This window comes from Chelonia mydas, chromosome 10, assembly GCF_015237465.2.
Source record: "Chelonia mydas isolate rCheMyd1 chromosome 10, rCheMyd1.pri.v2, whole genome shotgun sequence".
Classification (NCBI taxonomy): Eukaryota; Metazoa; Chordata; order Testudines; family Cheloniidae; genus Chelonia; species Chelonia mydas.
The window spans coordinates 14,955,207-14,979,186 of record NC_051250.2 but is presented as its reverse complement, the minus strand read 5'-3'; the positions used below and the strand labels follow the sequence as shown (position 1 = coordinate 14,979,186).

At 42.1% G+C, this 23,980-nt stretch overlaps 1 protein-coding gene across 1 annotated transcript; it reads right to left on the bottom strand.

Annotated features, from left to right (window-relative positions):
* Positions 1–894: 894 nt before the first annotated feature.
* TMEM130 (transmembrane protein 130) lies at positions 895–23,980 on the bottom strand. The gene is made up of 8 exons (XM_007065369.3): positions 22,293–23,980; positions 18,368–18,670; positions 15,167–15,338; positions 14,082–14,251; positions 12,439–12,523; positions 7,275–7,477; positions 5,271–5,383; positions 895–4,692 (listed from the first exon to the last, which is right to left on the bottom strand). The coding sequence occupies exons 1-8, from the start codon at positions 22,372–22,374 to the stop codon at positions 4,507–4,509; spliced, it is 1,314 nt and encodes a 437-aa protein (XP_007065431.1). The 5' UTR covers positions 22,375–23,980; the 3' UTR covers positions 895–4,506.

The following is a 23,980-nucleotide window of genomic DNA, read 5'->3' as shown; positions in this document are numbered from 1 at the left end:
TTAATTGAATTTGGTACAAATTGGAGGATAATGATTTATTTGCTTTTTAAAATTCAAAAATTTTGGATCTGAATATCTTTGTTTGTAACCCATCCTTATAAATTCTAGGGCCAGATTCTGCTCTTGGTACATTGGTGTAGTTTTGGAGTAACTCCACTTTTACCTAGCTTTATAGTGGTATAACTGAGAGAAGAGTTTGGTCCATAGAGTGCTCTGGGGAAAAAAAGCTAAAAAGTTAGGGAGGGAGGTTTAGAACGTGGCTTTAACCCGGCTTGATATCGAAGGCTTGGTCAACGCTGCAGAGTTGGGGGGCAGTGGCCAGTTTGCAGTAGGGCTGGGCCAGCTCCATCAGGGGTGCTGGAGCAGCTGATCAATGGATACTCACAATCTCTGAAAATCCAGCTGTTATCTTTCAGTTAATGTATAGGATGCAGAATTTAAACCCTCATTATTTAATTTGATCAAAAGCAGCTTATTGACATATGCCACGGATGTGGAAGAAAAATGCAAAAAATATTTAGTTTTGGCTGCTCCTTTTTTTTGATCCGTTTTAACCAGCTCTGGCCCTGAATTTCATCTGAAGTGTGTTTAAACATAGTCTCAAACTGAGATAAATGGTCAGTGGTTAGAGACATGTCTTGAGAATGGATTCCACTCTTTCCAAACAGGTACCGAGTATTCCTTGAGAACTGAATGAATACAAGTGACAATATTGAGTTGAATTGTGGGTGTCCTACGCCAGCACTTAAACTCTAATAAAATACATGATCCATCTCGATCCCTCCTGGATGCTGGAGTAGCATGGGGAGGTGCATCGGAAATTAAAATGGCTACTACCTTGTGAATTACCAGGTATAACCAAAAAGAAAAGGAGTACTTGTGGCACCTTAGAGACTAACCACTTTATTTGAGCATGAGCTCTCGTGAGCTACAGACCAACATGACAATCCACTAGATCAGTGGTTCTCCAACTCTTCGATAGTGTGAGCTCATGTTACAACAGAAAAAAACACGTTGAGACCCCCTCCCCTTTAACCAAAAAGGAAGGGAAGTGGTTGTCACCCACCTGGACCTGACCAGGGCCCCTAGGTTGAGAACTCATGCAGTAGACTAGAGGAAGTTACACGCTCAGGAAATAAAAGAAGAAAATCTTAATGTATAACGGAAGCAGTTACATTTTTACACCTGGGTTTATTCAGTGTATTAGCTGTGTTCCAGTTTGTGATGCTGTTTGCTTGATATCCAGGATGCTGTGCCATGCAATTTGATATAATGTCCTTTCAATGTGTTTCTTCTCTTATTCTTGTTTTATTAAAAAAACAAGTTCCCTCAGTTGCATAAACTTCTTATCTGTGTATACTCTTGCTTATCATCTGACCTTAACCGCTCTCCTGCTTTCCACGCTCTGCTCTCGGTTTTGGATCAGTGAATTTCATCATTTTGCTGAACACTTTTTTTCCCCAGGTCACTGATTTAAAAGGTTAACAAAATGAGTCCTGCTGATTCTTGCTACGTTGCACTACTCGCCTCACTCTGTCCTGAACTGCTCAATTACCCTTTGTCTTCAATTTCCAGGGCATTTACTGAACCCATAAATTAGCTTTTTTGTGCAGGAAGTGGTCTCGTACCATGTCCAAAAATGTATTAATGGGTGTATTCCTTGTACTTATAGCCCAGTTTGTTAGGGTTATTCAAATCTTCTATTACTGATTTGCCTTTTGACAAGCCCTTTTCGATTTCTGCAAACAATCATCCTGGTGCTACAAAAGCACAGCCAGTATATTCGGATTTCCTGCCACCAATTTACTCCCTTAATTATCTGTACTTTCAAGTAATAATGATAGTTCTCTACCCAAACTTCCTGCAAGAGCTATCTCTGTTACTCCCAAACCTTCCATTCTCTTCAATTTGTCGTAAGCGATTAGCATTTCCCAATATTTTTCAGCATTGACTTTCACTTTCCTACCCTTTGTGTTTAAGCTTTGAAATTATTTGGCTTCTTTGTCACCCTTCTTGCATTGTTCTAAAGAAAATGAGAACAGATTATTTCCTGGGGTTTGCCTTCTTTTTTGCAATTCTTTTTTCTTGATACCATCTTTTATTTCTCTCAGTAATTGATCTATTTCATGCATAGGCCAGTCCTTCACCCTATCCATTTACTTATTCCTTTTCAACTCAGAGTAGCCCAGTTCCCACTTTTCTTTACATGATGGATTCCACACCCCAACCAGTGCTTGGTCTGATCACTTTCGTGGAGCTCAGTCATACCACTGTAGAGGCTGTGGTGTACTGGGGACAGTGAGGAGGTGCACAGCTGAAGCAGTGGTGCTAGCAGGCATATATCCCCAGAGTTGTTTGGGGGTGGATGGAGTATATCACAGGTGTACGTAGTTCTACCCCAGCAAAGTCCTGCCTGTACCTTCACCCCATGTCCCTTTCTCTAGGGCATCTAGTGCTGCCAATCCTTCCTCCCCTATTACCTGCAGGCAAATTCTGGCCAACTCCAGTGGAAGTGTGATGGGGTATGGGGGAAGAGAGAGGCTCTCTGTATCCACTCTCCCCCACTCACCGTGCCTGGGTTAGCATGCCCCATAATGTATTATGTATGAAATAAATGAATATCAAACGTCATCAGCTATCTTCATGATCTGAACTTCCCTCCTCACATAGCACTGTTCTCTGAGGCCACCATGGGGCAGCTCAGTCATGCAAACCAAATGCCTCCTTTCCAAGGAACTGTGCAACCTTTTGTGGGGTATGTTAACAGCCAGGAACTAGTCCTGTACCTTCTGGCAATTTTTCAAATTGATATTATCTCAGGAATAAGCAGTATTATTCTTGCTTATAATTAGAACAAAATAAGTAGAGCCACCTTGTTAAGACTGACTGAAGATAAGATTTTGGCATTAGCACACCTAACAGGAACACAAAGGACACCTTTTGTAATTCAAAGGTTCCACAATTCACTTGTAAATACACCATCAAAGCCTCTCTTAAAAAAACACACACACACACACACACACACAAACAAAAAAAAACTGGGGGTGGTGGGGGTGAAAGTACCTGCTAAGAGAACTTGCATTGACTAGATCACTTTTAAGGATCCTTGTCCTCACCTTAGAGGATCCCAACTCCCTTTATAAATATTAATTCAGTTAGCATCACAGCCCACCTGCTCTGAGTTAGATATGAGCCCATGTACCGGCGGAGGCACTGAAGATCAGAGGTGAACTGACTTGCCTAAGGAAACGCTGCAAATTGGTGTCAGAAACAAGAAGAGAACCCAGGAATCCTAATTCTGGATCCCCTCCCCCTTAGCCATTACACAATATTTCCCATACTCCAGGTATAACAAAGTGCTTATAAAAACAGTGAGCAAAGCAGCAGGTGAGAAGATGGAGAACAGAGGGAAAGAAATGGAACAGAATTTGATTTTATGTAAATCTTTCAAAGTACTTAAGGGCTCTAGTACAGTAGTAAGTTAAATGCTCGTAGTGCAGTGAATTGGAAGGCGACAAAGACAGCAGCGAGTATGCACTAAGCAGTGAGTCTGCACAGCTTTGAATGGCAGAACCTGCTCTGAGGGGCACTGACAGCCAGCACTGGTTTTAGCCTATTCTTTACTTTGTCTCTGAAGAATGCCAGTGGAAACTTCGCTGACTATCTAGGAAGAGATTAAAAATGGGCAAAAAGGACCTTATTTTAATGCCTCATCTGAAAGATGGCACTCTCCTGGACTAGATGACGTTAGTACTGTACTGCGCCATCAACAATGTGTCGGGAACATAGCACCTTTTAAGTCATGTAATGTCCTCACACAGTACCTTGTATCTGTTGTTAGTATCTGCAGGTTTCCACCAGTGCAACATCAGCTATTATGTTCCTGGTGAATACTGTTTGCTAAAATTGAGGTCCTTTTAATGTAGCAACGTAATAATTATGGAGTCTGGTTCACTGAGCAGGGTATTGGAGTAAGAATGTTTCCAATCTGTTGAACAAATAGGTTTTCTTTTAAGTACTAATGTGCATTAGAGTAACAGCATTTCACCTGGTTCAGTCTCCTGGTAAACTGAATGCTGTACAGCTGTGAAAAAAGAGAAAAGCACTTTTTTGTCTTGAGCATTTCCATCTTTGAAACAAACAGCATTGAGATGGGAGTGATGTGGGAAAGCCAGACAAATTACAAAGGAGAGTGGATTTGGCAAACATCTGCACATAAAATAATCCCTCATAGGAATAACATACTGCATTTAAATGATTTGGCAATGCTCTCTACTGTAAGATATACACTCGTGTAATTCAAATATGCGAAGCCACTTTTATTGTGGATCAGGCTCTTTCCTTTTAAATTACACTATGAAGTACTCTTTAGCATTGGGCCAAATAAGTAGTTAATCTCTCTATGTACCAGCAAAAATAAACCATCCATGCAGCACTTGGCTTTTAACTCATCATAAGAGAAAAGTTAAGGTCAGCAGTTAATGTAACCAAATGAAGCTGTGATCTTCACACTGTGTAAGTTTTGACTGGCTTGTACAAAGGATGGAGGAGTCTGTGGCTCTCCCTGACGGTCTCCCAATATTCTTGAGGTGGCTGAAGGAAACAGGATCTGCAGCATATTCGACCGCAGCTTGACTCAGAATCAGGAGAGGGATTTTTGTCAGACAGAGGAGAAAAATCAAAGTCAGCTACCTGGAAAGAACATCAAAGAGGGGGAGGTCACTTCCAAATCCAGGACTACTCTAGCAAGTGAAAAATCAGAAATGGAGCCAGAGTCAGTTTCTCTCTTAACAGGCCTATTATTTATATTGTGCTACTGTCCAAAATGTTAGTTGCTTTCTAAATATCTAGGAAGATATGGTCTCTGACCCTAGCAGTCCCCTCTCTCAGCACAAGAAAATATTGGAGAATATTAATGGAAATTCAATTTTAAATAGATTTCCCACTAGAATTTGCACTGCAGCCTGAATCAAATAAGGACAAAGAGCCATGCCATGTGACTTAAATGACCGCTTACAAAGCTCAAATTTCTAATAGTGAATTCATGCAACAAACTGCTGTGGAATGAACTACAGACCGAGAATAATTTGGTGAAACTATTCAGTGAATAATTTCAAATATAGCTGAGAAAATCACCCTGTTTGTGGGCAATCTGCAACCAGGAAAAAGAGAAACAACAACAAAAAAAGTGGTGGTGGTGGGGAATAGAAATTCATCCAGTGACTTGTTCTGAATTATTTGCCCAGCGCAAAGCAACACAACCCCTGTACCTCCACAAGATCCTTCTGTTGTGAGCTGCTTCGGAAGGTCGTGTATATAACAAATCCCAGCATCACTGAAATCAGAGCAATACATGGCAGGGCGAAGAAAGCTGGGTGAATACCTGGGGAAAGAGCACAAGGGAATGTGTCCAGTATAATATAATGCACTGAGATCAGGCCATTCTAGGTGAAGAAACTTCAAGACTGTGTAGAATGAAAGAGCAACATGCCCTTGGGCACAGCTTATTCTCCCCAAAACACTATTTTTTTAAAAAGCAAATTGCACAGCTGTATTTGAATAGTTTGATGTATGCTAAATTGTTTTCAGTTCTTTGAAACCAGCCTTCAGTTTGCCAAATATACTTCCTCTTCCTCCCTCTGCAACCATGTAGCAATTTAAGCATACTTGTGACTACACAGGGGATACAAAGGGTCCTTGAAGCTGCTCTAAAGTAGGCACCTGAGGATTTCTCAGGCTCCTCCCTGAACCTACCCTAAGTTACGCCAAGAGTTGAATCAGTCCTTTGCTGACCGAAAAAGTGCAGAAACAGGAGACAGAAAAGTGAAATAAAGTTTCCCTGGGTCTCTCCTCACCTCCAGGTGTGCAGAGCATTGGGCCCAGAGAAGTGGAGGAAAAGAGAATACACAGGCTAATCAGAAAATCCATATGCTAAGGCAGGGAGAGATTCCACCGAGCAAGCCTGCTTTGTAAATATATTCTACCTATTCTGTCCCCTAGTGCATGAAGTAAAGCAGATGATGTCAGAACAAACCTCACATGTGGCTGGTAAATCTTCTTAACGCGGTTGCCTGGATTCTGAACAGACCGTGGGATTCTGCACCTTTAACCTCTAGGTCCTTGATTCAAATCCAGCCTAAATTTTGTAGCAACCAAAAGTAATTCCCATCTGCTAGCTTTCCGGCAGCTTCAGTGAAATGAGGCGGTGGTCTAAGTCACAGGTCTATTCGACAGGTGCTTGTATCATTACAGCTGGCACTTTGCTGGCTAGCTCAGGCCAGTGACTGAGGACCAGAATGGGGCCAGCCCTTATGAGAGAACAGGGTGGTGGCATGGGAAGTTGTAAAGGTCCTTTCCTTCTCCCCTTGCATGGTCTGCACAAAGGCCAGGTGCATAGACAGCTCCTCAGTGTTTGTGTGCATGTTCTTGAGGTGAGCAGGAAAGAGGTGTGGCCAGGGCCCCCTTTCACAAGCTTGGGGGATGGGTTGGCTTTGCAGCCCCCAGTGTGAGTCAGTGTCTTAAGGGCGATGGAAACTGAACTACCCTCTTACCCCTTCTCCTTAGAATTTTTAGGCATTCTCTCATCATTGCTCCAGCAGGCTGTCCTGGCCATGCTCTCTTCCCCACAGGGCACTGATCATTTGCTCAGTGCTGGCCCCTTACAGATCTCTGAAAACTGGTTTCAGTTCTGGTTGCCCTGTCTCAAAAAGTGTATAACAATTGATGGCGCGGGGGAGGGGCAGAAATTGGCAACGAGAACAATTACAGACCTGGAAAGACTTCCCTATAAAGAGAGCGACTGAAGAGAACGGGACTGCTTATTTTAAGGAGGAGGTTAATACGAGGGGACGTGAGAATTTGTGTGTCCTGTTTAGCCTCTCACAATGCATGAGCAAGAGGCCACTTGTGAAACGTAAAGGCAGCAAATTTAAAACTGGTAAAAATGCATTTTGTACACAAGTCAGTTATCCTATGGAACTCACAAGGTACCACTGAGACTTAGTAGAATTTTAAAAAGGAGTAGAACATCAGTGTTATGAGAGGAAATTTAAACAAACAAACAAAAAAAAGCATATAATCTCCATGCTTCAGGGCATAAGCCAACTTCTAGGGCATAAACCAATTTAGGAGGAAACCATCTCTGGGCTGGTTATTCCATAATTGTCCACTAAGAAGCTTTTTGCACTGTCCTCTGAAGCTTTTGCTAGTGGCTACTGTCAAAGGCACATCTAATCTGAGCCAACACGGCAGTTCCTCTGTATCTCGAGTCTCACCTGTTGGCCACACTTTAATCGCATGGTACGTCTGCAACATGTTCACATCATTCTCCACTCTCACGCTGAGACAGTATTGTCCTGCATTACGAAAGATATGGCTCAAATTGTAGGAGGAGCCATTAATCACCACTAGATGGCACTTTTCCCCTTCAAGTGGAATACATTCAGCCTTTATGAGCCAACATAAGGTGAGTGGAGGGCTGAAATGACAAGGACAAAATTCAGCAGAGGCTTGTAAAAAATTATTTGAAATAGGAGTGCATGAATCATATAGATTAAATAGCACAGGAACTTTGAAAATATTGACGGTTGGTGTAAGTAGTAATATTACACTGAACTAATGCTATGACTAAGTAACTGTACACACATTTATCTACTGAACACTTACACAGCCATGGATATTTTATATATATCTGACCGCCAAATGCCTGACAGGCTAGTGGGGCAGACAGCTTTGTGTACACAACATGAATGTCAGTTTCTGATTGCCTAGGCAAGAGCAGCAGGACGCACACACATCGCGTCACAATTCAGTACTTACAATTGTAATGGCTCAGCCTACCTTTTGTTGGGAATAATGGACCAAAGTCTCAACAAGCACAAATCAGTGTTCCTCCCTCGACTTCAGTGGAACGATACTGATTTACACCATTTGAAAATGTCCTACTACTCACAATGACTTTTCCCCACTTCTGTTAGTAATTAATGAATCTTCATTTCTGCAATAACATGAATTATTCTTATGCCAAAACACTGCGGGGAGTGGAGGGTGGGGATGAGGGAACGGGGTATGAACAGGGGCTGATGGAATAATTTTCAGCGTATGGGTTTTTGTCAAACATTGACTATTTGTCTTTTGTGCTGTGACACTGATCACCCAAATCATGTGGTATTGTTTTTGTGATGCTGGTAGACCAGGTGCCAGTTTTTGCCAAGTCTGTAGGCGTCAGCTGAGCACTGACAGATTCAGAGCTGGAAACCAGACGTAGCTCACCTGTATGTTAGTGTTGTTGAAGACAGGTGTTAGACTTGTAAGGATGGGTTTAGTGTTTAGACTCTATAAAATGCTTGTAAGTTGCTGCATGCATTAATGCTACTTGTAGTGTCTGCATCCCATGCTATAAAGGTAATCTATAAGTTTTGCTTTATAATTTTAAAAATGCCAGCTCTGAACTTGTAAACTCAGACAGGAGGAGTGATTTCCCTCCCACTCATGAAGGAGAACTATCAAGACTAAGGCTGTGAAAAAACACCCCCCCGAGCAACAAAAGTTTTAGTGCTGAAAAGCACCAGTATAGACAGCGTGATAAAGCTACCACTTCATTTGGGGTAGTAAAAATCAGAGATCTCCAAGTCAACCTGGTTTAGCCTTAACAGACATTCAATGGACAGATTACTACATCTCTATCATCTTTGGAAACCACAGACTGTAACTCATTTGTGCCTACATGTTGCCTGCTTTAACCTGTAAATAACTCATTTCTTTTTCTTACTTAATAAATCCTTAGTTAGTTTACTATAGGATTGGCTACAAATGTTGTCTTTGGTGTGAACTCTGAGGTAGAAATTGACCTGGGGTAAGTGACTGGTCACTTGCAACTGGGAGCAACCTGAATATTTTGTGACCTTTGGTGTAAGTGACCATTTATCCCTAAGTCCAGCTTGCCTGGGTGGCAAGATAGACTGGAGTGCCCAAGGGGCCTGCCTGTGTCTTCATGGTAAGACTGGTATAGTGCTTCAGGAGTTCACATTTGTTACTAGATTGGTGAAATCTAATTATAGAACATACCACAAGTTTGGGGTGTCTGCCCTGCTCTTTGACAGTCTGCCCTGACGCTGGCACTCATGATTGTGAATCATTCCACACAGTGACAGTTTTTGCTTGGTTGACTGTAAATTTTGAGACCGGATAATAAGTAAACTTCTGTTATTATTTTTTTGGATGAATAATCATTTGGGCTAAAATTTGTGAATTCACAAATGTTTTCCTGAATACCGGGCAGCTATCTGAATGGACATGAATAATATGATACTATTATTAATAGAAAACTAAACTTTGATTCCTTTATTTCTTTATGAAAATTTGTTATGATCAGGCTGTTTTGTTTGTTTGTAAGTCGGTTCCACTTACCATTATGAAATGCTGTAAACATCTAAGAAATATATTTTAAAAATTGAAAACCACCAGGACTCCTAAAGTATTTGGTGTTGGCCACATTCAGAGATGGGATACTGGACTAGAGTGACCTTGGCTGTGATCCAGTCTGGAAATTCCTATGTTCCTAACTTTTAGTCATAATTCAACCCTAGCAATGAGGTCAGAGAATGGACTTCATATGTAAACATCCTGCACACAAACAGAAGTGGATGTCTATTATCATTTTCATCACTTTCATGGTATGCTACATAACTAGCCTTTCCTTGATCATCATCATCATCACATTCCACAGCCAAGACTGAAAAGGAATCCCCTCTAGATACTGGAGGGGAAAAACTTGTTCCACAGCCTGAAGATATACCTCGGGGTCCAGTCCTGCATTCCTTCTTATCCAAAACACCCATTCATTTTGGAAGCTTTGGGTCCTTTGGCCTGTTTGGTTTCATCAGAGCTTACAAACTAAGCAGGACCCAGAAGCACTCTGATAGGAAACCTTCAAAGGAAACCCAAGATGCTGCAAGAAGTGGTGCTGGCGATGCATAATAGGTGCATGTCTCCTTGAACAATGCGCCAGGGGTACTGCCTTTTGGATTAAATGCGAAACTGAGGTCCTAACCGTCTGTGGCGATTAACGATCTCATGTGGTTTTTAACAAAAGTAGGAGTATTAATCGTAGAGCCCAGGCCAAATTGCACCTTGCCGGATTACATTCTGCATACCTAGATGCTCCTGCAGTTTTATCTAGACAGAAACTGTCTTCATGTCACATAGGAAGTGAAAACTCTTACTGTCTCCAGATAAAACTGCAGGAGCAGCTAGGTATATAGAATGTAATCAGGTTCCAATCCTTTGTGCTCCAATCCTTTGAGGTGCTGAGTGCCCTCAACCACCACTGACTTGCACGGGACGGTTAGCACCTCACAGGATTAGGTCCTTAAACACCTGCTTTATTCCACCCCTCATGTAGCTGGATTTCAGGGGAAAGGAAAGGATCTTCACAAGGGTACATAGGAACTTTAGGAATAGTTGGCATGAAAGGTGCTGGAAAGGTAAAACGGTATTATAAAAAACGTTTGTCTCTATTTTTCATCCCTTCCTCAACTAAGGCAAGCAGAAACGGACTTCATTCCCAGAGGTCAGAAAATGTTATTTTTCTTGTTCCATGGACAATAAGAGAGGTCAATGTCTGTGATTCTGTGACACACCCAGGATTTTCATGTGTGTTCTCTGCTCATAAAAAGACCATACAAGAGCAACAGATGAGCTCAACACAAGTATTTGGATTAAAGGCTTGGCAAAAGTAAATAAAGCTTGTAAATCACAGCATCATCTTAAAGCAATGTCAGAAAGCTCTTTATTTGCTAGAAATACATCAATGTACACCACCATTTCCACAATGTTTTGGCCATATAGCTTTTTGCTGTGTTTTGCTTGTGCTCTTTATTTACATTTTTCAGACCTTTGCGCTACATGGTTCTGCAGAGGCTCATCTGCTGCTCTCTGGACTTCAATTCTGATGATAAACTTAGCCTTTCTTGATCCTTTTTATCAACATCCACTCCTCCAACCCTGCAGCACATTCATTGCTGAGTGAAGAAGTCAGTTTGTGCGTGGCTCACTTTGAGTTCTGCTTCTGTCATAAAAATCCCATCCCTCAAGCCTGATTTTAACTAGACCAGTTTATTTATCATTCAGTGCTGCTTTAGATCACCCATATTCTTTTGAACATGTTGGTGCTATTTCTTCCACTAGAGTTTAGGGTGTGGTTGGGTTGTTCATTCTAAAACCCGGTTTCAGGGGTCTAAAATTCACCTGCCAAACGATTTTTACAATGTATGTTAATTTGCACACAATGTAGGCCCTGCGCCTGAAAATGTGTAAGCCCATGAATAGCTCATGAGCAGTCCTGCTTGATTCAACAGAGGATGACTTATGTGCAGGCAAATTACCAGTGATGTCCTGGTGTCACAAAGTTTGGGCACCTGGCAGGAGCCTTACATACACCTGTACTCATGCTACTGTCCTCCATTTGCAATGCACACAGCAAGGCTGTATCAACCCAGCCAGCTCTCACAGGCAGGCCTGGCAAGCCTCACTCACTGGGAGGAAGATTTATTGCTGTGGGATAAATTTTAAGCCAGCGTTTGTTCAGTATCTCTCTCTGCTGATGAAGGATTTTGTTAAGTGTTTCAACAAGACATTTCAAAACTCCTTCCCTATCTGAAAAGATCTCCTTCACTCAGACTGTCACACAGCTTGACAGAGCATCTGCAAGGCTAAACTTGTGTGTGCCATTCTCGTGTTCCTACAGCCTTGAACCTTTAGTCCCAATGCACCACTAAATGCACCAAAGTGGTGCATTGGGAAGAGGGCCGAGACCAACCTCTGCACTGTAATCTTTCTCTCCCCCCCAGAACCAGCTGTCTTTGGCTAACTTCTTCACTACTATCCAGTTCTTTCGCATGCAGATGACATTTTCACTCCTCCCCTTCTGGGTCTACTGCCGCTCAGACTCTTCTTGCCCGCTGCTGTTACCTGGCTGAAACAGCATCCTAAACTTACCACCCCCTAGTGTCAGCCCTGGTATGTCTATTGGTTAGTGTGCCCTACATGCGGTGTGCACGTTTCTTAGTGATAGGGATCAACGAGAAAGAAAAGTCCAGAGCACAGTTTAAAAAGCCCCTTATTTTCCTTCCTTTTTTCTGCTCTGTTTCTCTTCTTACTGTCCTCTTTGATCTTCATTAACATTTGTGTTGTGTGTAAAGCACTTGGGGATTCGCTGCAGAGAAGTGCAGTTTATTAATATTCTACATTCCTGCAACCTATTGCAGTATGAGAGATTTTTAGAGTCACGAACAAGTAATGTGCAATAATAACTTGTTCATAGAAAATAAATCTTTCTAGGGATCAGTTCTGTAGCATGCAATGGGTTACACCCTGGGGAAATCAGAAGAAAAAAAACAACTATTTTTTTGTAGCAAGGGATATTTGTGTGTTACTTACCTGCCATTGATATGTAGAGATAAACTTAAGTTTTCCATTACACGAGTCTCTCTGGAGCCTATGACATTTATACTTTTAACACCATCTGGAAAGAACAGTGTGACAAAGTCATGAAACTGTGGCTTTAAAATCAAAAACAATTTCTTGTTTTACCGTGAAAGTTTAATTTTTATGCACTTTTCTATGCTGTCTTATTTTAGTCACATCAGAGATTATTTATTTATTTATTTATTATTATTATTATTTCTTTTGCTAATAAATAGAATAGCTTCAGGTCAACTAGTATGTTTTGTCAGTTATCTTTAAAAATTACAATTGATCATTTTTATTTTTAGGCTTGGAAAGATTAGATTTCTATCAGTAAATGTTGATTACACCATATACACATAAACCGACAGAAAATTTCCATCAATGATAATTAAAATTTAGAGATAGGCAAAGTAAGAAAAGTGCTGCCTGAAAAAATATTAGAGTTTGATTTTAGGATATTTACTTTGTATATTTAGACAATGTGATGTTGACAATTTGTGTTTTAACCGTTACAAGCATTAGGTTTTTGAATCTCAACATCTACTGTCATTAAATAATTATGGTCTGACCCCACCATTGTCTGTACCTCCCCCCAATAATTTCCTGCATCTGTGAAAATGTAAATCTTTGAAAATGCTTAACAATAAACATTGATATTATCTGCTGAAATTATCAAAAAATAAAAATAGAATTCTGCCAAGCCTAATTTCATGCATTTATGAATTGCCCTTTGCTATGGCCTCTGGGTGCCAAAGCAAACATCAACTAGCCGCATGTAGAGCTAATCAATATAATTAATGTAAATAGAGCCATTACACAATTTTTAAAATGATGATTACAAATACAAATTATTTTTGTAAGGTTTAAATTTTGCATTTTTTTTTTAGCACAAAATGTATTTGAAAATTTTCATTTACTGAAAACCAGGATTTTGATACCTGGAAATCTTTAATAATGGTTATGATTAAAAATTGCAGATTAGAAACCTTATAAATAATTTAATTAAAAATGAAAAATTTAGAAAATGACAGTTTTTTCACTGAATGTTTTCTTTTAAAAAGGGCTGTTTTGATAATAATAAAACTGGTCATTTGAAGAAAAACCTAAAAAGCTCTGTTAATAAACTATAGGTCTGATACAATGCTTTATAAAAGATCTCCATATTTGTTTAATTATCATGCTCAATTTATGGTCTAGACTAGGGATCTGCAACCTTTGGCATGCGGCTCACCAGGGAACTCTGCTGGCGGGCTGGGACGGTTTGTTTACCTGCAGCATCTGCAGGTTCGGCCGATTGCAGCTCCCACTGGCCACGGTTCGCCGTCCCCGGCCAATGGGGGCTGCGGGAAGTGGCTGCCAGCACATCTCTTGGCCCGCGCCGCTTCCTGCAGCCCCTATTGGCTGGGGACGGTGAACCGTGGCCAGTCGGAGCTGCGATTGGCCGAACCTGCGGACGCTGCAGGTAAACAAACCGTCCCGGCCCGCCAGTGGATTTCCCTGACGGGCCGCATGCCAAAGGCTGCCGATCCCTGGTCTAGACACTACATTATACTACAGCTTGTGCAACAATACAGGAAGTTCTGTTTTGCGCATCCAACACCATTTATAATTACCCAGCAACTCCAACTCGGTGGTGAAATCTCCCATTTTCTGCACAATCTTTCTTTCATGTGTGGCACTCTCAATTTGCTCCCATTCAGCTACAACTTTGAGATGTACCTTGCAATTCCCTGCTGTAGAATAATTATAGTAGACAAAGGGTTCTTCAGTTACCAGCTGAGTTCTATGGGTAGCATGAAAAGATTTAGAATCAGCATCACCTCTGTTTAGAAACTGTTTGCATCAGACATTTTAGATACATGAAGGTCTGAGTCTTTGTTACACTAATAAAAATCAGGACTAACTCCCCAGAAGTTCATGGAGTTATACTTATGTCAAACTGGTGAAAGTGATATCAGAATTAGGTCCACCAGTATGCTTTTCTTACTTTGTTTAAGTTTTTCAAGGAAAACAATGGCACAATCATCCCTAAATATCATTAATGGGTCAGAATTAGAAAGGGTGATAATGATCTAATATTTCTTTTATTACAGTCATTAAAGCAGGGGTGCCACCGGAAAACTAAATTTTTTAGTAAAAGAATATGGGCCACTATTTACAAAAATCAAACCTGAAATGTACACTCACACACATTCATGCCAGAAGTGCTTATGCACTCATCCAATCAGAGAATAGAAACAGTACCATGTGACTATCTAAGGTATTTATAGATGGCCAGTCATTGTCATATCTAGTTACTGTTCAATAACAACCGAGGAAAAGAATACAATTGATTATTTAAAATGAGAAAATTTCAATCTGCTCATGGAGATTCTGTAAGCAGAAAAACATGCTCAAGTCATTAACTATATTATTTACTATGAATTATTCGTTCACCTCTATGTATTTGCACTAGCATACCCTCTCTAACTAAACATGGACTTTAACCTAAAAACACCCCTGCATTTTGGGGAAGCTCAGCACACATGAGCACCTGAGTATCACAATGAAACTTGGAGACAGATCCTCGGCCAAAGCCTATTTTTAACTGTTTGTGAGCTTCTAGACTATCTGAAGATTGTGAGTGTAGGAGTGTGTTACACATCCTTACTAGAAGCATCCGGAGCCTTAGCATAAATAAACAAACAACTGGACATACCCATCTCCGAAATCCCAGTTGTAGATGAATGATGCTGACTTGAAATAATTACTCGGATCATGCAGAAAGAAAGAAATCAGGGTCAGAGTGTCTGTGGCAGAACTCGAACCTTGTTCGACAAATGTTCTGTTGTCTTCTATTTGTGCAATGGTAAGATTCCCTACTATAAACTCTGCAGGAGAAGATGATAAAGGAAGAATAATGAGACTATATTTCACTTTCATAGCATTACCTACAAATCTCAAAGCCCCGTTTAAACATTAATTATTTTAATCTCTCAACATCCCTGTGAGGGTGGGTAAGCATTTTTATATCTATTTCACAGATTGGTAAATTTAGGTAAAGAGATTACATGATTTACGCAAGGTCACACAGCCTGCAATACAATCTAAGGGGGGAAATCTTGGCCCCATATAAGTCCAGAAAAGTTTTGCCATTGACTTCAATGGGACAATGATTTCACTACAGGAGTCCTGTCTCTTGACCTAACCAATACACACTCTCTCTAAAACAAAGTATAGAAAAAGAAAATTTTAACGATTGTGAATGTCTGACATGCTATACACAATCCCATAATGATTTAAAATACAGTTATACAATGTCAAGTGATTCCATGCAAACAGCATAGTGAAGTTTGAAATTTCATGTCTCCCAGTGCTAACATCCTCATATTTGCTTGGTTTATAGGCTGAAAGATGTTCTAGGGCTATGTATACTGCATTTAAAAACCTGCCGCTGGCCTGTGCAAGCTGACTCAGGCTGATAGGGCTCAGGTTTGCGAAGCTGTTTAATTTCAGTGTAGACATTCGGGCTTGGACTGCGGCCCGAGCTCTGGGACCCTCCTAGGGTTGCCAATTTTGGTTGGATGTATTCCTGGAGATTTCATCACATGACATAATCTTTAATTAAAGATTAATCTTTATATCCTGGAGACTCCCAGCCAATCCTGGAGGGTTGGCAAGCCTACTCCCACCTCACAGGGTCCTAGAGCTTGGGCTCCCACCTGAGCCCACATGTCTACACTGCCATTAAGCAGCCCTGTGAACCTGAGTCATCTGGCATGGGCCAGCCACGGGTTTTTAACTGCAGTGCAACCTGTGATATAAGAAATTGGCCTGGAATCTCTCTAGATCATGCATAATCATGATGATCAGATTCCAAGGGATAAGCTCATGATAGATAACGAGACAGATTAGACAGATTACCTGTAACACATATTCTGCTATCCTGTGGCAGATTAGCCATTGGGACAATCGGGCAGTGTCCAGGGGCCCCAGCCAATTGGGGCGCTCCTAGGCTCCATGCACCCGGCGCTCCGAGAGGGGTCGGTATGTAGGGGCCTGCCCTGCTACCCCCACCCGCCTGGCACTCCTGCCAGGGAGCGGGGTTTGGGCCCCCACTTGCTCTGGCCCTAATCTGCCTCTGCTGCTATCTTGTTAACAATTCTCTTGATCGGCAAACAAAGTTAGAATGAAACTCACTCTTCCAGACTGGGACTGACTCTGCAGAACTAACCGGAGACAAAACTAATACAGACTTATTTTTTATTCTGGAGCTTTTCCTTGGGCTCTACAAAGCCAGTGCCTGAGGGCCTGCTTGCTTGGGGAAACTAGCAAGGTAAAGGCGAATCTTAGCTTTCATAGGTTAAAAAGTTTCTCCTCCTTTTCCTTGTGAAGATAGCCTTGAAAACATAAGCCAATGGAACCTGAGCACCGAGGTGGAAAGGAATAAGCAGATAGGCTCTGCTTTGGCAGTAAGAGAAAGGAGAGGACCGAAAGATCCTGTGCACGCATTCCAACGCATCGTGTAAGATGGCTTGGTTAAGTTTGAGGTATTTCTCAAAGAATGATCTCACTAACCCTCCCCAAAATGTTGTTCCCTGTGGCTAGTACTATGATCCTGATGGATGAGAATCGGTTATGTTTTTAGGGATGATGGAGAAAATCCTTTCATAGGCCCACCCAACAATCCTGAGGAGGGGTCCACTGGACAGTAAAATCAGATCATGTGACTCTAAATAGACACATGATCAGGTCTGTTGAGCGTGTAAGCTCTTTAGGGCAGGGACATCGTCTGTTCTGTTTGTACGCTGCCTTGCATAATGGTCCATGACTGGGCTCTTAGGTGCTATGATAATCAGGGGTGAAAGTGAGCCAGTATGGGCCAGTACGGTGTACCGGTAAAAAGTGGCCGCCGGTACTGGCCCGTACACAGCTGATATTAAAGCTTAAGGACCCTGCTTAAAGCGCTGCCGCGTCAGCGCTTTAACATCGTTGCCCCTCCCCTCTCACCCCCAGGCTGCTGATGGTGGGGGCCAAAAGGAGCAGCTGCCGCGGGGCTGCCACTGCTGTAGCCCTAGGCCCTTAAAATTGCCGCTGGAACCCTGGGTGGTGTGGGCCAGGCAGCGCGGAAGGGCTGGCTGGGGGACGCTGACCCAGGCCCCGCTCCTTCCGCCCGAGGCCCCACCCCTTCCAGGGGCCTGGAGCCGGCCCCCGTACCGGTAAGTGTTGAATGTTACTTTCACCCCTGACAAATAATAACAGAAGTGATACTTTACATAGTCCCACTTGTGACTGTAGCCACGCCTTCAACTGTGATCCAGCGATAGTTATTCAAAATACTTTTATACAAAGTATAATAGCTCTACCATGCCGATGGCCTCATGTTATTCCTATTTCAGTCATGACTTGTGCACAACTTGGATGTGACTGATAAAAGGGGAAACTTGTAGATTGCTGCTGCCGGAGGTCAGCTGAAGTTTGGAACTAGATATGCTGAGCCAGTGTCACAGCAACAATCTGAATCTTCAGGAATCTAGATTTCACAGAATAAAAATGGCCGATCCATACCGGCCTCACTCTAACTTTTGTGAGCTACAACTAGCAGAAACATGTGAAGTATAACTGCTCAAACATGAGGTTTCTAGCATGGTTTCCTTGAGCAGTGGGCACAGGGATTTTTTTTGTAAGGGAGCATGTTACTGATTTTCTGTCTTAGGTAGTCTACAGCATGGTCTGGTGACCACAGCTCATGGCAAAAAATCTCTCTGTCCACCAGTCAAAGAAACTGTTCTAGAGCCCTGCTAGTAGAAGCCATGTTAAACATGGGTGTAGCTAGCACCATTCTGAATCCCAGAATACACAGCGCCTATCTCAGTGGAATGTGTGAAGACTTGAACGAACTGTTCTAAAGATATTTTACCTGTAATGTGAAGCATTGTGACACTTTCGGCGATGGGCTGACATAACCAACAGTGTGTCTCAGTTGCCCAGACAGAAATGGGAAAGTCTCCAGAAAATTCACCAGTCACTGTAATCGTAGAGTTAAATCGCTGCTCTGATTTCTCAATCAAAGTCAGAGGGGTGAAAATCCAGTTAAAATGATAGGACTTTAGGTCACTAATGAATGCAACATCATCAGTCTTCATACTCAAGCTGGCCTGAATTGTAGCTTGAGCTCCCGTTGTGATGGGACCATTGTTGTTGATTTTCAGAACATACTGCACTGTAAAATCAGAAAACAAAAGTCGTTGTGTTTAATATATATATATATATATTCTCCCTGTGATCAAACATGTGAAAAAGTATTAACATGCTGTAATTATGTGGTTCTAGTGCCCGATGGCACTAAACACAGTCAAGCCTCTGAACAGGCACTGCACCTTGGTATTTAAAAATATATGTATAAACATTATTCTCCTCTCTAGCTCCATGACTAGTTATATGTTATTTAGAATTAAAATAATTAGCAATGAAAAACAAACATTTTCATAGGAATGGGTCCTGGAAATGTTAAAAAATAGAGAGGGGCCCAAACCAAACGGCTAGATCAGAATACTCACAAAACTTTGGGGAAGTTTAGATCCAGATTTGGACCTTGCAGTTGGTTAAATAAAAGTGTATACACAGAGAAGGGGCCAAACGTATCTGTGAAGTAATAAAGCCTCCCCGGCTTTGTTTGACTTCTGAGATGTTACAAGTTAAAACAAATCCTTCCTGATAAGGGTCTGTTCCAAGATGTGTAAACTCCTTCCATTTTAGGTTTATTTCTCTCTTTCTATGTCACCATGTACAAGCCTGAACACACTTTTTACACCAACTTTGTATGGTGGGGAGAAAAAAACCTTTGTATAGTTAAGAAAAAGATTCTGTGCAGAGGAAAATGCAGGCTTCAGAGATCAGCTGGGCCAAGCTCCCTTTAAGTAGTTTGTAATTTTAAAATATAGGGGCAAATTTAGTCCTGGTGGAAGCAGGCACAAACTTGGTCCAGATTTTTAAAGGTACTTGGGCGCCTAAAAATGCAGATAGGTGCCTAACAGGAGTTTCAAAAGTGCCTACGTGGCTGACTCCCGTTGAAATCAATTGGAATTAGGCACCTAGGTGATTAGGAAAATTCCACTAGTTGCCTAAGTACCTCTGTACATGCATTAAAATTGTTGGTGTTTCAGCTTCTTATCACCAGGGCAGAATTTGTCTTATGGAAATGGGTGTGCTGATTTGGTCTGGGGAAGTCATTACAGAGCCAGTCTCTGAATTTGAAACAAGACCAGTTTTACTTTAAGCCTATAAAAATAACAAGCATTATTCCATTGTGGCTTTTTCAGTGCAAGCCAGAAACTGAAGCATGCATGTTATATGGACATGCCAACTCTCGCAAGTTTATTGTGAGAGGGGCGATCGCTAAGTCAAATGAAGCCTTGTTCATGATCTTGTGATAGAATTCTCAAATCTCAGGATTGTTTTTCTACCCTGGCTGGGTGGGGCTCATTTTCAGCCTTGGGTGGCTGTTCCCCTAGCATCCTGGAAAGTGGGAGAGGGGACCCTACTGCAGCCCCCAGAGGCCTGGGAAAGGGGGAAGAGGAGCAGAGATGAGACTAGGAGGGCTACTATGGCCAGAGGGCAGCAGGAGGGCTGAAGTGAGGAGGTGAGGGGTGGTACGGTGAAGGTCTGTATTGATGGTGGGTTCTGAACAGATGGGGTGAGTGCTGGGAGGCTGAACTGAGGGTGCTGGGGGTCAATGGGGAAGGGGGCTGAACTGATGGGGTGGTGATAATGAGGACTGGGGAAGTGAACTGAGGGGGACTGAATTGTGGGGGTTGGGTGGGGAGAGAACCGATGGAGGACTGGGGGCGGGATTAAGTACTGGGCAGGTGATGGGCAGATGTGGGGGTGAGAGCTCCTGCAATAGGGGCCAAAATCACCTTATCCAGCACAGGTGGGAGAGTGGGCAATTGTTAAATGCACACACCCTGGGGATGGGCAGGGGGAGTTCAAAAACCAAGAGACTGACCTAAACAACACAATACCATCTTCTTTAAAATGTCACAATTTTGGCGGCCAGTCTCATGATTTTTGAGGGTCCAACTCATAATTTTTTTGTGTTTTGCAATTTGGCAATACTGTACAAGTTAATATCATAGTACTTCACTCAGGGAATCCCTTTCCCCACCTGTATTCACTCTTCCTGCTAGTGTTGGGTCAGGCTTTTGTAGCCACAACTCCATTTCCCCCAATCACCCGCTTCATTTAGAAAAAATAATAAATAAAAAGACCACAACTCCAATGCAAAGAATAAATTTTGTGTGAGCGGATCTGATGCTGTTCTGCAGACCTCCTCTTTATAAATAGAGTCATTGCTAGCTACACCCTTCCCTTAATCAGTGTTTTCCTGAGCGCAGTTTTCGCTTGAAGATGTGTCCATAAAACCAGGTACGTGTTACAGGTTTAATCCCCTTATTTCCTTATTAAACCCAAGAAAAATACAAGTTTTTCCTTTAGCCTTATGTGTATGAAGGAGAACATACTTTTTTGTTTGTTTTTTGGTCCTCCATTACTAACCTTTCCTCTCTCTACTTCTCCCAGCCTGGGAAAGAACCAGTCTAAGGAAACATCCACAGCCTAAATTGCATACGCTAGTGAAGGTTGGCCCTGTATTCCAGGGCAATGAGAAAGGGAGGGAGGGGAAACCCAAGCCCTTATGGAATGGCTGGGAGTAGAAAGAAACATGGTGGTGCAAAACTGGAAAAACTGAACTCCTTCCTGATGCAGATGACCTTTTAAAAGCCTAAATGGAGAGATGTCTCCTATTTCTCTATGAAAATTAGACTTAGCTCACTGTCCATTTTGCTGAAGCACAAATGGAGGAAAATAGCAGAAATCAGGGGAGGATATCAAAAAGACACTGGGGAGGGGTCTTATTGAAATATGATAACTGAGCAAGAGGGGGGTTAAGTGACTAGCTCAAGGTCATACAATGCATAAGTGGCAGAGTGGAGTATTTAACCCAGCTCTCCCGACTCACTTCTCCTCATATCATTTGATGTAAGACGCAACATATCAATGTTAGGAAGGAGCAAAGGGAGAAGCAGGCTGTCTTAGTCATTTGTGACTCACTGGGTGCAATAGGCAGTGAGGGAGCAGAGATGCTTTACTGCATCCCAATTAGGAAGGAAATCTAGAGGGGGGCTGACAGACTCATTCTTGTCTGAGATCCCTTCCTCCCAGATTTGCCAAGCCTCACCCTGAAGAAGAGGTGGGAGCTGAATGAGGTTTATGGCTTAAAAAGGGCAGAAGTAGCTGCACCTCCCTCCCCCCTTTTGATCTGTGAGAGAACTTGCTCATTATTGCCAGCCCCACGGGGAAGGTGCCCCTTGTGGGTACAGCTCCCTTCACACCTGCTCCAGCCATTCAAGCAGGATGAATGATTACACAATCCACTGCAGAACAGGAAAACAAAAAGTCTTCCTTATAAATAACCAGTGTTCAAGCTAGGAGGTTTAAACACATCTCCTTCAGTTTCAGAGTAGGGTTTTATCACTCTTCAGGGAAACAGAAACCTAGCACTGCAGAAATTAGCAATGGGAAAAAGATCTCTCATCTAATCGGTTCCCCTGCAAATGCAGGACTGTTTCCATATGTAGGATAAATATGACACTGCAAACCTTGCTGCAAATGCAGGTAGGGCATTTATTTTCATGCAAACGCTAGGAATGCTAAGTTGCTTGGAGCTTGCCTGGAAATAAATGCTCATTCTGTGTTTACAGCAGCATAAGATTGCTTTTCAGGACTGCTTCTAATGACCCCTGGCTCATTAGCCCTGTATTGAGAAAGGAGCAGATCTACCTTACCTGCTGCTGACTTGAAATGGAAAAGGAACAGCACCATGCAAGTCACTTGGAGGATGCTCGAGGTGAAAAATGCCAGGGCCATTTGTAGTCAGTGTGTCAAGAGAAAGCTGCTGCTGTCTGTTCAGCTCCGATAGCCAGACTTCATCTTCCAAGTGGGCTCGAATTTGTCTTTATGCTGGGGAGGAGATGGGGAGCAAGCAGCCACTGCTGCTGTCCCCTAGAGGCAATGTGGGCGTACTGCACTGTCTAGTTTTTTTGTTTTGTTTTTTTATTTTCTCTGTACATTGTTTACCTGGCAAATCCTGGCTACACCTAACCAATTTAGAAAAATTCTTATTAGGTTTTGTTACGGGCATATTAGACACCTGTTTCAACCAACAGATTAGAAAAACGAGGCAGAGAAAATCCCTATCTGGGGTGCTAATGAAAAGCTCCTAGAGCTGCAAGAATTTTGAAAACAAAAATCAGTTTTCTGGTAATAGAATAAATGTATTGGTATGTTTGGCCATGTGTATCTTGCAGAATTTTGTATAAAACACTGTATAAAAATCTACAATAGACTGAAGCTGTGCAGGGCTTAATATCCCATTAGAGAACAGGTGAAGTACTCTGACCATCTACTGTATCATATTCTTGATGGTAGAGAAAAAAATGCCACCTTAAAAAATCTTCCCAAAACAGATGAGTGATGAATTTTTATGAGTCATACAGCTAATAATACAATACAAAGCAATAACATTTCAGGACCCATTCCTGCAAGCCCATAACTCTTTGAATGTAAGTAGACTCATTGAACAGACTGGGACTACTCCCATGCATAGTTACAAACACATGGGTGTTTGCAGGATAGGACCTTATTTTGTATTAGCTCTTTCATACAAACTGGGTGACACTAGGGTTTTGGAGAATCATGGCAGGCTGGGTAAGATGAGTCACTTTTAATAAAAGATATTTTATTGTAAAATAGTACAAAGCATAGATTGAGAGAGATGAGCTCAGTACAAAATATGATATCCCGTTTCGTATTAACTGATTGCTCCTTGCAGTACAGTTTGTTGCAAATCAAGTTTCTGAGTTTGACTACTGCCTGGGAAGTCTTCTCCCGCAACCCACCTTCCAATGTTTATACTCTATTCCCTTGTATTTTCTATTCTATACCCTGCTCATCACCATAGTAATCAAGAGCCACTGAATCAGCATAGCTGACTTTTCAAAAGAAACCATTGGGCAGAAACAAGTTTTGCCTCCTTAGCTAGGGTAGTTGCTGAAGTTTTTTGCTTTCATTCAAATCCAGATATTTGGTCCAGTCCAGTTCTGTGGAAGACTATATACAGGTACCTCGTCTGTGGATCTCCAAGCACTTCACACAAGGAGTGGGGTGGGATAAAACCTATTACCCACATTATAGACCAACAGGGTTTCACAGTAGTTGAGTTTCTGCGTGCTTAATTCAGCAGCAGGCTGTCAGCTTATCTGCCATCTCCTTTCTGCTCACGTTTTTAGGGGGAAAGCGTATTGTTTCCGATCCTTTGAAGCATCTTTTTTCTACATGTAAGGTATTTAGAGCCGGGGAGAACACAGCGCCTTTCGTTTTTAACCTCCCCACTGTCCCCTCTATCACCCAGGCTTGAGTCTGATGAAGTGGGTTTTAGCCCAGGAAAGCTTATGCCCAAATACAGGTGTTGGTC